General features: G+C 36.9%; 2 protein-coding genes across 5 annotated transcripts in view; both read right to left on the bottom strand.

Annotated features, from left to right (window-relative positions):
* The window catches only part of LOC133861778 (protein FAR1-RELATED SEQUENCE 5-like), a 61,930-nt gene extending 44,903 nt beyond the window's left edge, over positions 1 to 17,027 (bottom strand). The window contains exons 1-6 of one of the 4 annotated variants that reach the window (XM_062297584.1): positions 16,511 to 17,027; positions 13,862 to 15,240; positions 12,897 to 13,774; positions 12,632 to 12,784; positions 12,493 to 12,552; positions 11,767 to 12,247 (exon numbers count right to left, since the gene is read on the bottom strand). In XM_062297584.1, the coding sequence (XP_062153568.1) occupies positions 12,152 to 12,247; positions 12,493 to 12,552; positions 12,632 to 12,784; positions 12,897 to 13,774; positions 13,862 to 15,236 (2,562 nt within the window). In that variant the 5' untranslated portion in view covers positions 15,237 to 15,240; positions 16,511 to 17,027 and the 3' untranslated portion in view covers positions 11,767 to 12,151. Of the gene's footprint in view, positions 1 to 11,766; positions 12,248 to 12,492; positions 12,553 to 12,631; positions 12,785 to 12,896; positions 15,241 to 16,510 lie in introns of those variants that run through there. The other 3 variants (XR_009899075.1, XM_062297583.1, XM_062297582.1) reach the window with 3 other exon arrangements.
* On the bottom strand, positions 4,840 to 8,993 carry LOC133861776 (protein IQ-DOMAIN 23-like). Its single transcript, XM_062297580.1, has 4 exons — positions 8,410 to 8,993; positions 6,510 to 6,710; positions 6,223 to 6,297; positions 4,840 to 5,727 (listed from the first exon to the last, which is right to left on the bottom strand). Exons 1-4 carry the CDS (start codon positions 8,737 to 8,739, stop codon positions 4,990 to 4,992), a joined length of 1,344 nt encoding a protein of 447 aa, XP_062153564.1. The 5' UTR covers positions 8,740 to 8,993; the 3' UTR covers positions 4,840 to 4,989.
* Positions 17,028 to 17,698: the final 671 nt, after the last annotated feature.

A 17,698-nucleotide genomic window follows, 5' to 3' on the forward strand; every position in this document is an offset into this window, starting at 1 on the left:
TTATTTGGGTCAATTTAACATATTTAAATTAAACAGGTCAAATTTGTCAAAACAGCTTGAGTTTGTTGGTTCGGGTCAATCCAACATGATCTGTTTATTAAACATATACCACTCTTGTCCCACATTGGAAAGATGAAAAGTAGTCTACATAGAGTAGATGGTTTATAAAGATTATAACATTCTAGTCCCATATTGAGAAGATGTGAGTTGTCCACATAGAGTTGGTGTTTATAAAGATACTCATTGTGCTAAGTCCCGCATTACTTAATGACTAGGTGAAATTGAGCTTTATAAGGGATTATAGAAAAGTTTCAAATTGACTTAATTTTGTTTATGTAGATGAACTTAATTTTGGATTATAATATTATTTTGATTAGATACTATATTGAGAAATTGGGTTTTGTTTATTAATTATGGTTTTGGTTATGGTTAATTGGATATTGATTGTCATGAATCTAGTTGTGATCATGTATAATTTATATAATTTATACTTATAAGATATGAAATTGTGTTAAAAAAGAAGCATATCAATTATTTGGGTCAATTTAACATATTTAAATTAAACAGGTCAAATTTGTCAAAACAGCTTGAGTTTGTTGGTTCGGGTCAATCCAACATGATCTATTTATTAAACATATACCACTCCTGTCCCACATTGGAAAGATGAAAAGTAGTCCTCATAGAGTGGATGGTTTATAAAGATTATAACACTCTAGTCCTATATTGAGAAGATGTGAGTTGTCCACATAGAGTTGGTGTTTATAAAGATACTCATTGTGCTAAGTCCCGCATTGCTTAATGACTAGGTGAAACTGAGCTTTATAAGGGATTATAGAAATGTTTCAAATTGACTAGTTCTTTTAGGGAGTGAAATCGCAGATTTGGCTAACGCTTTTTTCTGAGTTGTGTAATGTGGGTTATGTCGTGTCACTTAATTATTTAAATGAATTGTGTCAGGATTGGGAGATTTAATCCATTTAATTAATGTGTTGGATTTGGGTTCGACCATATAGTTATATACCTACAGCTTGATATGACATAAACCCCAATCATGAACCCGAATTGCCACAACTTACCATCATAGCCTTTCCAACCTTGATGGTTTAACGGGTCCCATCCAACCCTTTATAGTCGTCAGGCCCATCATTCACACAGAACTGACTAGGCAGACCCAGAAGCTTCTGGAATGGTCCAATTCAAAATGATGTAGGGTTTGACATGCATGGGCCATATGGTGTGGTGGTCCAAATATAGTACAAGCACAATTGGCCCATTCAGGGTTTCTAACACTTGTTTTTGTTTCATATTTAATCATGCAGCATATTTTGATTTGGGGTTTCAAAAAAACATAATGAAGCTGGAATTATATATGGAAGAATAAAGGCCAAATAAGAAGCCTGTCGTCAGTTGAGCAGAGAAGAGAGGAGTATTCAGGTTATCTATTAATGATATATAAAATAAATGATACTTTGAAAGATGGAATGATTTAAAAGTGTCTCGTTGTATTAACGGATGTACACATGTTTTAGCTAAGTGAGCTGCTTCCCATCTTTTTTTTTTTTTGGATGAACTGAAGCATTTATAACCAAACCCTTCAATTACAATTCACTCCAATCAAAAAACTGGAAACTCTCCCAACAGCAGGGAGCAACACAAACCTGAAACTACACAGGAAACTGTTACATACAGCAGAAAACAACACCAACTAAAAACAAAGAACATCAAAACACAAAGTTACAACTTCCAAATCTGAACAAGACGAACAGACTTAGCCGACCGCTCAATCTTCCTCCTAAACATGAGTCTACTCCTAATTTCTCACTGAATTTGAGCAACATGAGCTTCTTCCGTCCGTGGAGTGTTCCTATGACATAAATCATTTCTCAATCTCCCCAAATGGTAAACAACAGCCGCCAAATAAAGTTTACAGAGTAGAACCTACAAACCACGAACAACTTTTGGAATGGCTATATTCGCATGTTATTTTCAGAAGCAATCTATAAAATTTCTCATTCTCTCTTCCGTTCGGATCAAAAGCGAAAAAAATCCTCCCCTATAACCTTTTTTCCTCGTGCAATTGGAAGAAAAAAAAGTGGTGCTTGAGGCATTAATGAATTGATTGCTTACTGACTGATCCATCAGCCTCTTGAAATGTGTAAGGAAGTATGCATGTATATAGAACACAAATCGAGCAATTTTATTTTTCTGGTGGGCTTTCAAAAATCGGAAAAAGAAAAAGAAAATGTAAAAACTATCAACATGGTTTCTCTTTCTCCCAGTGTTAATTACCTTGTAAAGTCTAGTAAATTCCATTCACAGTGATTGAAAAGCGAAATGATTTGGGGACATGAACTATAATGCTTTTCCAGAATATCATCACATCTAAGATTGCCCTATAAAGATTTCATTTCACGTGATGTAACCACTACCATCAAAGTTACATGCCTCTTTTATAATTGCATGCAAGGGGCCAAAATTGCACTCAGAAAGAGCCAAAAACAGAATAATGTATATATATATATATATATAGTCGATGATGTTTTCTGGACGTGGGCTGTTCTTAAAGAGATATGTCTAGTGTCATTTTTTGTTTTGTTTTTTTCACATTTTTTTTTACAAATTTACGATTGAATTTGTAAAATTTACACGTAAAAAATTGTGAATTTAAACATTTTTTATACGGAAATGAAAAAAAAAAAAGAAGAAGTGAAAAGAGAATAATGACAAACATTTCTCGTTCCTAGATTGCTGTGTCTACATCACTCTCATCAGCAGCGTCAGATCATGCATTTCAACTGTATGGCTTGTGATGGGTATCCAAGGCTGCATTTGTTTTTGATCGGGAAGGTAATGCAAATTCCTTGCCACTTTATGTAGTCGTTTAGGACAAATTAGCGATGGGGCCAAATGCTCATATAGGCCACCGAAAGTAAATAAGTGAGAGGATCTAATCCCCATAAAAAGAGTAATGCTATATATTTATTTTATATTATGAAATTGATGCGGCAATGTCTATCGGTTCTTCAATTGCTCTTTATTAAGTAGGTCGGATTAAAACTCACTTCAATGGAATATATATAAGAGAAGGCATATATGATATATTCATAACTCTTTAAGTCAAGTCACCATACAAAAAGTGATATTAAAGTCTAAGGAGCAACTTTTAACTATCTTTTGGTCATAAAATTTGACATTGTTGTCTACGAAGGTCCAAGAGTAATCAGTGGTAGCTACTCCTTGCATGTGTTTTTTTTAGGTCAAAAATTGATGGAGGATGGGACACTAGAGGAAGAATAATAAAACACAATGGTCCATAAATTTCTGCCTGCATGAATTTTGTCGAAGATGGCTTTATGTATGTAAAGAAACTTATAGGATTATTCATCCAAAAAAAAAAAAAAAAAAACTTATAGGACAATGAAATGATTCATTTGTGTGCAATACCTAATTGGCAAGGCAGTGCACTGAAGTGGGATCACAGGACACTAACCTACAAAATGAGTGTACATACGATGCGAATGCGGTTATTTGTAATATTTATAGTCATATTTGCAAAATGTGAATATCATTTTCAGATATCTGCATTCGTGTCATGTTTTTACTAACTGTATCTACGCAGGTATTGCAGTTATTAAATGTAATTATTATCTGCTATCCGCATATTAGGTAATGAGCTTTTTTGACCTTTTTTAGGCCAAATTTTAAATGATTTTGAAAATAATTTAAGTTGGTTTTTAGTGTTTTGGACTTATTTTGATTTTTATTAAGCTCTAATCTTTTGAAAATATATTGATTTCACATTACTTTTGTCTAGGTATTACACGAGAAAGCAACAAAGTCATCCAAACTAATGTAAATATAACCTATACAGAATCCAAAAAGACGCATTTTGATATATTATAAGATAATATAATATAAAGGGTATGCAGATAGTGGTTTTTGTTAACCACATCCGCATCCGCATGAGTGGATAACAGATATAGATAGTGGATGCGGACGATTAATGTCCACCCGCATATACACCCATACCTACAAGTGCTTTTATCGAGCAATTATAAATATTCAACTCACATTTCACTTTTATCCTATTGATATGACAATACTATTATTTTTTAAATTTTTTTATTTTTTTAATAAAGACTGATCAAAGGGTAAATGGGCACTGCCACATAAGTCAAATGAGATGAAAGTTGAGTATGTAGCATTACTCGCTTGTAATTGTGTAGGAAAATCATTTGTACTCTTCCCACATGAAGTGACATTGCATTCCAAAGAAAATGGTTTTGGCATATTTCCAAATATTTTGGGAAAATTAAACATACCCCATCAAATTAACACCTAATTTGTAATGTTCTATTGATTTTATTTATTTCTCTTTTTGAATTTTTTATCAAGGGTATTTTTGTCAATTGGAGTACATTGCAAATTTTTGGTAGTTCTGGTGGGAGGACATTGATGAAATATTTAGTTTAGAAGGGGAATATTTCAAATTGAGTAATAGTTTGAGAGAGAAATATATTTACTTTTCCCAAACATTTTACATGGAGTGCAACGGATTGGCCTGTTCAAGGTCTATTTCTTCAAAGACGCTCTATGAATACGAGGATGCAATAGGCACATCCAGCTTCAATACACAACATGTAACAACAGTTTGTCTTCCTGAAGAATGTTCTTTCTTTCCTAGATGTCCACATGATAGTTGCACCATATTCATGTAGGCTTTTATCTATCATTTCACCAAATGGAAGATGGCAGACTGATCCAAGAGCTATGAACTAAACCCTAGAAGTTAGAACCATGATGTTAGAGGAGCCTGGAACATCTTAAATGTCTCTCAAATGAGAAGGAAAAAACATAAGACATAACACACAGATCGACAAATATACAAACTGGAGTACATAATCTTGTAGTAGAGAACATCGAGTGCCCATACAAAACTCATGTCAAATAATTACAACTCTAGCATTGCTGCTGCCATACACAGAAAAATCACTTGAAACTAGTACTCCCAACTCTACTCAAGCGGGTAGAGGCAGGATAAGCTTTGTTCCTGTAGTCAGCTTGTTGGGCAAAATCCCTATCTGAATCAATCCCTGCATCCCAAAACCCCTGAACAGACCTCCTGACTGAGCCAAAATTTTCAAATTCGAGCCTTTGCCTTGGGGCACTCTGTGACCTAACTTTAGCACGAGATGATTCGGTGTTAGACATGTAGTTAGGGTAACCTGAGTACCCGGTAAAAAAGCCCCAAGCGCACTCGCTCCTTGTGGGCGTGAATGGACCTTTTCTGGCATTACTTCCAGGCCTAGATGTTGCAGAATACACTTGAGGGCTGTTCTCAGCAGTCCTTACAGCTGCTTCATCTTTTCCTACTGTTAGAGAGCTCAGAGATAAAAGCTCCCTGGAAGATTGAGTAGGAACTGGGTTTGGAGCTTCTATTGGAGAGTTGTATGTCTTAAAGCTCTCCTTGTTAAAATCAGAAGAAAATAAATGCTGTGGTGTCTGAAAGCTTCTATTACTTTGTTGGGATTTCAAATGCGGCTTCCAAGTATCCACTTCAAGAATCTTGTCGCTCTTCTCCTCATCATCAGCATGCCCATTTCTCAATGAAATATCTCGACGATTGTTCAATAAACTTTCTTCCATCCACCGGTCTAACCAGTTTGAACGACCATTTGCTCTGTCTAGGTCGATGATGTCCCTGAAGTTTGAATTTGAACCACATCTCTGTGCGTGGGAACAGAAGGGTGCAATTAATTTTTAGTGCTGTGAGAATTTACGCGCCATCCGGATGATCAGTCAAAAGAAAATGCAAGCTAGAGTACTTCAAACAGAAGCCTGATACTACTGTACGTATGAATTTGAAGATCTGTTTCTGGCCTTTCCCTCAAGAATCCTCAAGAAAGTAAACTTATCAAAAAGAAGGTGGTCATACTTGCCTTCAAGGAAATTAAAGGTAATCTCTATTTGGATCTCAGAAATATATATATATATATATATATGTGTGTGTGTGTGTGTGTGTGTGTGTGTGTGTGTGTGTTTGTTTTAAAACTTTATAAGAGAAGTAACTTCTTGAACAATTTACTGATATTTTCTTCCCTATTGTCTGCCATTAGAAAAAAAGAGCAATCTATGAGCATTTGCCTTTTACTTACAGAAGTGAAATAATTGAGGAGCTACAGATGTCTTTGGAAGATGCTACACAATCAATCAAGTAAATACCTTTAAGATTGAGCCATCAAATTTGGTACTAGAAGCACGAAGTTGGTGTTCATTTCTGTCCGGAGTTGCAGGGACCTGCAAGTAGATGTAAACAGAAAATGAAAATCACCCAAATGCGCATAGAAATCAAAATTTCTTGAATTTTCTAGTGCATGAATTAGTTCCTTTTACGTGACAGCTAGGCTTTCATTATCTTTTGTTCACATGCATCACAAAGCATGTCAGGCTTGTCAGCAGATCATGATCATCACAAAGAAGAAGCAGAAAAAACAAGTTGCATGACTTACACGGTGACTAAAGTGGGAGGATTTGCTGGTAGAATGAAAGGATTCTAACAAGTGTGTGCGGCTTGCACGTGCTCGGGCCTGTACACGGACCAATGTTTGCATGCGCCGCAGCATGTCAGCAGTTTGCTTTCTCACCATGTGTCCTCTCACCAATGCCTGAAGCTTCACCAGTGCTTTTAGTGCCTTGAGCGCCCTCCTTGCCTTGAAAATTCACCCAAAAGTCGAAAAAAAAGTCATAACCCAAGTGCTGCATTTTAACATTGATTAGAAAACTTCAAACCCTAGGTAACTATTACAGAATAATATCATATTATTTAAACTTTTTAAAAAACGTGTCGGTATTGACATCATGTATACCATTAAATATACCGACTTTAAATTTTGACGATAAAATAGAAAGGATCGGATCATACTCCAACTATATATTTATATATAAAATTCAAATTTAAATGGGATGGTGGGGCTGGAGAGCAGTAGCTTAAAGAAGACTTGAACTAGACTAGCATGTAAATTCAAAAGGGTACAGGGCCGTGGATGAAATCATCATCTCTCTCTCTCTCTCTCTCTTTCTGCCATATGGCGGGGACACATCCTCAAAAAAAAATAAGCATCTATTAGAAAACATCTCTGCTCACCACGTGACACACACGGCAAGGGACTGCATAGGTAAAGTGAAGAAGAATCTAGTGGAAAAAGTTGCTCAAATTTGTGGTCCAAAACACCCAAAACAAAAAAGTTCAGGGACATATCATTCGAGCACAGCTAGAACACCAACCAACCCAGAGAGACCAAAAAAAAAAAAAAAAAAAAAAGGAAGGAGAAAATTAGCAAGCAAGAATCTTTATCCATTGGACAATCATTGTCAAAAATAAAAAAATTAAATAATTGGTAAAATTAAGCCTTGGGTGGGGTGGCCATTTTAAATAAGAGTAATGCTATAAATTATATTTGTATCTCTTTTAATCCGTCGGTCCCAACCAATTTTGAAATGTAAAACGATAATAAAAAAAAATCTAATTTCTACCCAACTACAAAAAGTTGATGAAAAGGAAATAGGATCTCCATTTCATTTTAAGGTTAAAATTTAAAGTTAGTGCATCAAACAATGTATATGAAGTCAATATTAACACGTCTTTTAAAATTTAAAATAATGTGAAATCATATACAACATTAGATGTATTAATTTTAAATCACGACCATAAAATAGATAGCATTTATTTCATTTGAAACGAAGAGGATCCTATTCCGATGAAAATGCACAAAATTCAACAACTAGTTAGGGGAAGTTTGAACTTTGAATTCAGGGCGGTAACTAATAAAGACTTTATATGATAAAGGTGATATTGAAAAAACCAAAAAAGAAAAAGAATCATAACCACAACTATTTATTACCACTGATTGCATCCCTTGTTAATAAGGAGGCTAACCAGCTAAGCACTGGGCCCAAACCCTAAGGCTGGAACTGTTGGGATGTGATGAATGAGAGAGCATTATAGATTAGGCACAGTTTCACAGATAACTAAATGACAGATATGCCCTTCCTTCCATAAAAGGGAATCCTATTCCTAGCTAACACCTGGACCTGGACCTGGACCTGGACCTGGACGCCTCCGTCGCCTCGATTAAACTCTAATGAGAACATGAGGCGCGTGTGGTTCACGTCGCGCGTGGCAAACGCTTCTCCACACGTACGATACGACTCCCGTAATATGAACTCCGTTTAATGTCCATCCCTGATAGCGAAATGACAACCATCCACTACTCCCCACTCCCGGCCGCAACTAAATAACTGCCCACATGCGTCCGTTTCCTTCTGTCTAATCTTTCGTTATCTTTTGAAATAAATTTTGGAAAAAGGAATTAAAGGAGCAGAAACAAACAAATAACGAATAAAACTAACCAGATAAGCACGGAAAGCGGACTGTATTTTAACGGCGGCAACCTCCTCCGTCCACCGACGCTGGGGCCCGGAGGGGGCACGCGTAGGACCGGCACTGGTCAGCCTGACCACCTCGGCCGCCGCATGAGCAGCCGCGAGCGCCGCCTCCGCAACCGCCGCGGTGGCCGCCGCGACGGCTATGGCGTGCTTGTTAGGGTCCAGGTCGTCGACGAGTTCGGACGATGTCGTTTGGGCGTTGGCAGGGTCTGGCGGTCTTCCTGGGAAGCCCCTTTTCTTCTTATCCTTGGACTTTTTGGAAACGAATCCAAAGAGGCGTCGGAGGAAGCCCATGGGGTTTGGAAGTTGGAAAGCAGGTGAGGCCAGGGGACTGAGAGTCGAGAGAGTCAGATTTTGTACTCTGAACCAGATACAGAGAGAAAGAGAGAGAGAGAGAGAGAGAGAGAGAGGATTTGAGGTGGTCGGCAGACGTGCGGTTGAGGCCTTCCGTCACACGTTGCTCTGCGTTGTTCGCAGGTTTACTTAACTTCAACTACTCGGCTACTGAGTACTGGCTAAGTACTATTAGTAGTTTAGTACTGTTTTTTTTTCCCTTCCAGTCGGCGTCGGGTACTATTAGCACTTTACTCACATTTCAACTCATTATATTTTCTTTTTCTTTTTCTTTTTTGCTCATATCAAACACTCTTTATGGTTTATCTCATTTTCGATTTTTAAAACTAGAGTTTTCAATTTTCTGATTTCAAAATCTGAATTTTGGGTCAGTTTCAAATCCAAAATATTTGTCCACTTTTTTTTGTTAAATTTATAATAGAATAAAGAAAAAATATACATACACTTTCTCAAACTAATTCGTAAGTTGTAATATTCTCCACACCTGTCAATTGAAGCAATATCCTCCAAACTACCAAAAAAAAAAAATTGCAATGCTTCCATTGTGGTCATGGGAGGTTGCGTGTATTACGAGTTAGACTAACATGTTTAGTCTATCTTTTGGATTGTGCACCATTTTTGCTATAGTTGTAACTGTTGGGGAATTATTAATATTATGCCTTCGGATTGTACCATCGAGTTGTGCACAGGTCGGTTATACACAATGGCGCTCGAATCGTATACAGGTTGGGCATGACCAAGAATCTCAGAATTTATTAGGATCTCTAGCACTTGTTAATTTAGTCAAATCAAGTCAAAAATCATATCAGGTGTCAGTATAAACCACCATGCCTAATGTTTGCACACCTTACTGGGCATCAGAACACTATGACTGGTCATTATTCACATTGTACAATCACAATACCTCATCTACACGCATCAACAATTGGAAAGGGGCCTATATATATAATAGTTCAGAGGTATGAGATATCATCTAATTTGATCCTTTACCCTCTTACTCTTCCTACTGACTTGGACGTTAGAGGAGGTTCCGTCGGCCAACCTCTAACGGGTCTTTGCTTTGTTGCAGGTCACCGACCAAAGAGTGAACTTGAAGCTACCACGTCACCAGACCGAAAACTGTATCAACATTACATATCTCAAAAGATGGGTAAATAATTAAGGTTGAGCATGTGACCCGAACACCCAACTATTTTGATGTTTGGTTGGTGGTCGATTCTAGGAATTGGTGGTTCGATGAAATTCGACTTGATTAACATCTTTTCTTTTCTTTTTTCTTATTCTAAAAAAAAAAAATTTGAGTTCCCTGTCTTTCCTTTTGACTGTTCATATAGCCCCATCCATTGAGTTATGTTTTCCTTCTAAAATTTAGTTGTTGCCTGATTGGATTCCGACAATCAAAATCCATCTAAAAACTAACCCATGATTGTACCATGCGGCATACGCAACCTAAACGCTAAGCTTATATGACGAGTAATGCTATAAAAAGAATCCTTATTTTCTTTGAGCCCTTCTAAAAATAGGTGTAACTTTTAAAATTGTCATTTGATCAAAATTTTATAGTGATCTATTATAGGTTTAATAATGATTTTAAAAATTACAACAATTTTTTTTAAAAAAAAATAAAAATTCAAGAACAAAGAATCGTCCTTTTTAATATTATTCTTATATATATATATATGAGTCATGACTTTACTAGAAAAGGGCCTTTTGTTTTTTTGTAACAATAACAGAAAACCACCTATATAAAAAAATAAAAATAAATAAATAACAGAAAACCGATAGGTAAATAAATATATAGCAAAAGAAGACACTTTCGATAACAAAAAATCTTCGGTCATGTGAGTGAGGCTGTTAAGTTGTTGGCTTAGTGGGGCCCACAATAACATTAATTGCGAAAACAATATTGGTGCCAGTGCCGGTGCCGGTGCCGACGCGACTGAACGAAGACGGACTTTGACTTGTGGCTCCTTCGTCGTTGACTCCTACAAACTCACGCGTTAAAGGAGGTATAATATTAATATTTGACGTCCATAAATGTGAATTTTGAAAAAATTATATAAAATTAATAACATCAGGAATATTTTATAATATAATACTTATAAAGTATTTTCTTCTAAAAAAATTAAGTTTGGAGAGCACATAATAAGTTTAGGTAGTTTAAAGGGTCCGTGAACCTTTTTTTTTTTTTTTTTTTTAATAAAATAAAATAAATAAATGTGTTATACAACATCCTTCTCATGTCATTTTTCATCTTTTTACTTTTAAGAAATCATGCCATTTTTTCATCTTTTTACCTTTAAGAGTCATCATTAGATTTGTGTAGTACAAGTAGGGGGGTGATTTTCAAAAGTCGAGAAAAAAAAAACGAATCATTTCTATTGGGTAAAACTACCCTATTTGTATTAATTTCTTATTTGAGCTTCCATTATTAAAATTTGGGGATAGCTGGCGTGTCCTACGAATTCTCCTCATTTGTAAGTTCAACCTTAGCGATTTTGCTCACATTGCCCCATTATCAGATTTAACCTTTTCTTTTGTCAAGTCTTCTTCCACTTAAGACATTTCCTACACCAAGCCCTACAATAGGGCTGCAATTTGGGCTTAGGTTGGGTTGAAGGATGCCTGCCTATTAACGGGATTTGATCCACAACAATTATTTGTTATTATTTGTTTAAATGGCTAGCAATTTGAACATATAATATAAAAGAACTCAAATGAAATTCAAGGGCTACCTGATCACTAATGTAAACAGGTGGGTCACATATTAGCTTTCGCTCAAATTGCTAGCCATTTGAACATTAATTGCAGTAAATCCTTATCTAGTAATAAGGCCCTATTTTGGGTTCTAAATTCTTCAACCCGGATCAGGCAACACAAGATTGAATTGGTTGCTTACAAGCTGATCTTGGTTCTAAGTTTTCAACCCAAGCTCAAGATGAAATAGTCAGAATTTGTTTGCTCATGTTGGACTAGGGCTATTAATTATTTTATAAAATTTTGTCTTGGACCAAGGCACATGTTGCAAAATCTCTCCAACATGCAATAGCCATTCTAGAACATGTCATCTGGGGCAACTTATTGAGCAGCAACCCTAACATGGTACAAAAAGCTCACTATAACCAACAACTTAGGGCATATTTCATATGCACACCACTTTGCCAAGCATTTGTAAGCATTGATGGACTTACATTTTCTCTTGGTCTATGAAGTAAAACTGCCTTTATATTCTTTGAAGTCGACTAAGTGGTGCGCATATGAAATACAATGATTGGATTACAAACTCTAGCATTTGAACCTGTACAGCACACAACAGACAATGATGAGAGAGAAGAATAACTTTCCATATTCTTCACTTAGGCCCAAGATATACGTTGGAAGCTCTGTATCTGTCATCATAAAGCAAGAATGAAGATGAATGTGGATGTTGAACATCAAGATCCATTGCCTACAGTCAATAACATGAAGCAAATTAAATAGCATGCAAAGAGGGGTTTTCTTCAAGGAGAAATGATAAAATTACAACCCCCACACAACTCCCACACAACCCCCTCTCACATTGTGTGGGTCCCACATGTGTGCATGGGACCGACACAATGTGAGAGGGGTTGTGTGGAAATCACTCCCCTTTCTTCAAGAAGCGAAAACTGTCAGCCAATTTATTGGCATTGTTAAACCTCTACTTTTACTTACCTGCCTCAATTGAGTGGTGCTTGAGACGGACTCTTGGTATGGGTTATGGATTAGAGGTTCCTGGATGACAAGATATATACAGGTCGGATACAATATATACTTCAAACTAACCAAACTGCAAGTGCGGATAAATAACTACCTGTAATAGGTGAGATTGGCCAGGTGCATCATGTTGGTTGGAGAAGAAGTTTGGCGGTTGATAGATGTTAGGATTGGATTGCTGGTCTATGACCAGGTTAGATTGTTGGTACATACACTGAACCACCTGATTTGCTTCAAAATTGCACATATCCTGTGTAATGCAATTTGCAAGGGTAAACTTTATGCCCTAAAAAATATAAGCTACACAAAATATGTATGAGGATTATTCGCTATAATTGCAATAAAGATAAGCAAAGTACCACCTGCATGATGGGATTTGCAGTTGTTGCTTGAGGTGAAATATATGCTGTTGGGGGACTTGAAATGAAGGTTACAATAGGTGGGGATGCTTCTATATTCTGAACTACTTTTGTATGAGAAACTTTTCCATTCATGGTGGAGATAGCCTTCTCCTTCTCTTTTGCTCCTTTTACTCTGTTCTCATCCTGATCATTAATTGCATTTCCATCCAGAAAAATTTCTGCATGTTCACTTTCAGATGCATTTGCACCTGTGCTACTTGAGCTGAGAGCTTGGGCTTCCTCAGGTTTTAAGTTCAAGATGTTCTCCACCCCTTCCATCATTTCATCAAGTTGTCTTGCAGCAAATTCAAATGCTTCCTCAGACTCAGAAGCCCTGGCTGATAACTTAAGTATTCTTTGGCACAAGTTTTTGTAGCGGCTAGCAACAACCAACTTAGGATTATCTTGTATGGTGAACTCATAACTCTCTCTCATGCTGCCTGACCTTCCATCTTTTGTCCATCTCTTCGAGATATATCTGGATGGGACGACCTTTATATTCCTATGATCAAGCACTTTCAGTGCATGGCTACATAGAAACCCAACATACTCGTACTTCATACAACTGCAAATAACTGTATTATCAGAAGAATTGAATGTAACAGTGTGTTCTCGCGCTTGCCCAAATTTATTTGCTTTGTACTCAAGCAATGACCCATTCTGACTGCACTTGTTAACAACAACATTTAAACTCTTCTCATATCCCCTCTGAAATACTTCAAATGCCCTTGGAGTGTAAACATCACTGGCATGCTTTAACAAAACCACATTTCCCATTAGTCTTGGTATACATCTGCTCATTTCATCATTAGCTTCAGTTTCTCTGTATCGTTGCTCATCTATTACCCTTTCAAAAAACTTAAAGAAATGAAGAATATCAAGGTCAGAGTTTAATTGATTTCTGAAGTCATTAAATAAATACTCACCTAGATGTGAACCATTCATGTCAACAAAAAAAGTATTCCTACCATATACCACAGCCCATTTCTCTCTTTCTCTAAACATCCATCTTAACCACTCATTCTGCTGAAGACCATATTTGTCCACCATAGCTTCCCAGGCATGAATAAAATCCTCCTCATCCTTTTCGTAATAAATACAGCTCTTTAAATCTTTGGCAAAAGAATCAGTATCTTTTACTACATGGCTAAGGTGTTTGAGAGCATTCTGGTACATCTGCCATACACATATGCGATGGCTCGTTTCTGGTAAAACTGAATTGATTGCTTCAACAATTGCTGCATCTTGATCTGTGAGAATGGCCTTCGGCTTCTTCCCAGACATCGCTTCTATGAAAGTTTGAAATAGCCACTTAAAGGATTCAACAGTGTCATCGTATAAGAGTGCACCAGCAAAAATCATGACTTGTTTGTGATGATTCACTCCTAAAAATTGTACAAATGGCCGAAAATCTTTGTTTGTTCTGGAACTTGTGTCTAAACAGACCACATCATTGAAATGGTCATAGTCCACTACCATATTATCATCCGCCCAAAATATGTTGGTTACCTTGTCATCGATATCAAGCTGTGTAGTGTAAAAGAATGACGGATTTTCAAAGTGCTGCCTTTGAAAGTAATGCAACAAACGCCCTGCCTCTCCCTCCTTCATATCTCTTAACCTTTCAGATTGAAGATAATTGTCATAATCAATGGCAAGCTCATCAAGGGATTCCTGGAATTCAAATAGCCTTGTCATCGATCCAATTGCTGATTTGGAGTGTGAGCCCAAATTAGTTTCTAAGCCAGCTTCAGCATCTGGAGAACAACTTAATTCTCTTTGCAACGGTAATGTTTGAGCCTTAGTGGGGTTTACATTGTCATGATTGTGTTGTGCTTCAAAATGTGTAACCCGATATTTACTATCAGGCTGACGAGTAATGATCATGTGTGCCAAGCAACCAGTTCTAGTTTCCCTTCTGTGTTTCTTCACACTAATATCTCTTTTGTCTTTCCTCCGGTAACCCTCTTTAGAGCAAGTGAACTTCCTAGATACCACCTGACCATGTACCTTACTCCTATTTACCCAGTCTTTACGAACACTGAAACCTACCAATCTGGCATACTTGTTGTAGAATTTGTATGCGTGTTCATCTGATTCAAACTCTGTACCAATTTTTAGTACTGCATCTTTACTGGCTTCATCATTTAAGGAAAGACTGGACAGGGTGCTGTTACTGTGGACAAATTTTGGGCTGCGACAGTCCTGCTCCATGTTCAAGTCCAAGTTATGTGATGCTTGAAGTCCCATATCCCTGTTCTCTTCAAGAGGACTCCTTAAGCCATCATCATCCCCATCCATTGACCTTCATTAAGTGTGACACGTGAGTAAAACATTAAAAAAGAAAAAAGAAAAAAAAATGTAATATTTTTCTGTCCAGCAGAAACTGACATAAAAATAATTGATCACAAATTAATATCCACAATGGTCTTTTATTGGTGTGGCAAGAAGATCCATCATATAGGGAAAATATGCAGAATAAGATGCCTAATATTTGAGTTTCAACCAAAAGGATGCACACAAGGAAATTTGCAAGACACACACAGAGTAGAAATTTGAACATTTTCCTAAATTTTCTTCATTATAGATAATACAGAAAAAGAGTTGATTTTAGAAATAAAACTCTTCAGAGAAATTCAAAGAATTTCATGCTCAAAGTCCATATAGTGTTTTTTTAAAAAAAAAAACAAAAATCATGCCTCACTTTGCAATTGAAGCTTAGATTGCAATCAATGGATTAAAAATAGAATCAAGCTAAAACTATCTTGAAAAGTAATACTAGAGTCAATTTGAACCATCAAGTACATAAAAGAAATTTTATATTTACAAATTCTGCATCTGCATTGGCATCCACTACTTTTCACCATTATCAGAATTAAGTTATTGTTTATATGGAGAAGAACCGCATGAACAAAATATGGTAACGCTAGAAAGAAGTACAGTCACTATGAACCCAGATAACGTCCATTAAACATAGACTCTGCACATTTGTTTACTTTCTCTGCCCTTTGTTCAAACTGTGAACATCTCTCCATGTATATGTTAAGAGATAAAATACATAAGAACTTAATATTCTTTCAAACCCAATCCTTTGTCCTTGTCTAACATAATATATCTCCTTTTAAGCTAATTAGACACCCCATGAAACTGCTTTCACCGATGTGAAGAACAGCACGTTGTCCATATTTGTTTCTACGAGGAATGGCACCTTGTCCACAGTCCTAGTAGAGTTGTACCCCCACAAAAAAACAACAAAACATGTTATTGGAATGTTTCAAAGCATTCACTTATTTCAGCCAGTTTAGGGCCTTTGAAATTCATATTCAATACATGTTGAGGAGAGAAATATGAGCAACGGTCCCAAATCATTTGAGTAAGGAAAAACTCCAGCCAGCAACGTCCACATTCCTTCTACGTAAATGTTTTCCATGTATAGAATATCACAAAATTAATTCACAACGGCTATGTAACCCAAGTTTTTTGTATAAATACCCCATCATGTAGACAGATTACAATCAAGTAAATACATATAAATAAAAGTGTATTCTTCTCCATTCATCTATCACTAGCTATACCTGGTTTTCTCATGGTATCAGAGCGTAGCTGTGATTTTGAGAGAATGATAAAACTCTGTTTTTTCAATTGAAAAACAGAGCCTTGTTTTTTTTTGCCTCCCATACCTGTTGCTTTCTATTGCACAGTGTCTCGGCAATATCTTGCCCGATTATTTTGGGTTCGGCCTATTCTCCACCCGTCACAGTGGTCCTCGTTAGTCAGAGGCCACCAATCCACGCCCCAAGGCTCTGGCCGCTCCGATCCTCGCCCAGAGACCCTTTCCGCTCCGATCCTCGCCCGAGCCGTGGTGTTCCGCCAGTTCATTTCCAGCCACCAGCTCCATCACTCCCGTTGCACACCCACGCCATAGTTCCGGTCTGACAACAGCGGCTTCTACCAGTTTTGGTTCACGCCCAAATCCTGAATTGTTGGTCCTGCGGCGGCCATTCCTCAACAAGGTCACGCTGCTCTTCCTTTTTTTTTTACTTGTAGCAACGTTCTGCCAAGAACCCATCCAGAAGGTTTTTTGTTTTTCTGTTTTTTTTGTTTTGTTTTTTTTTTTTTTTTTAACTCTTATCTTCATTTATTTTTTCTTGTTTTGTTTGGGCTAGCACGGTCCAGCCCTTCAGCTTATCCTCAAGCAATTCCATGTGTTTTTTTTTTTTTTTCCAAGCCCATCTGTAGAAGTCCACATACCAGGATAAACTACAGGTAGTTTAGGCATCAGGCCACACTTCATAAGTAAGCTACAGGTCGTTTAGTGCCTCTCTATCTCCAAAAAAAAAAAAAAAAAAAAAAAAAAAAAAAAAAAAAAAAAACTGGTCTCCACCATGGCTGAAACCAAAGCTTCCGCACCTTCTACACCTCTTTTCCAAGATCCCAACCATCACCTCTACATTCACCATTCCGAACATCCAGGTGTGGTGTTGGTATCTCAGCCTCTTAATGGAGAGAATAATCAAGAATGGAGTCGAGTAATCAGTATGGCTCTCAACGCCAAGAACAAACTTGGATTTGTTGACAGAACCATCTCTCCAATGGTGGCATCCTCCAATGATTTTCCACAATGGAGTCGTTGCAATATTATGGTAAAATCTTGGTTATTAAATTTCATTTCTAATGACATTTGCACTAGTGTTATTTATTGCAACCTTGCTTGCAACATCTGGTTGGATCTTCAAGAACGATTCTCCCATGTGAATGTGATA

Source organism: Alnus glutinosa, chromosome 2 (genome assembly GCF_958979055.1).
Source record: "Alnus glutinosa chromosome 2, dhAlnGlut1.1, whole genome shotgun sequence".
Taxonomy (NCBI): Eukaryota; Viridiplantae; Streptophyta; class Magnoliopsida; order Fagales; family Betulaceae; genus Alnus; species Alnus glutinosa.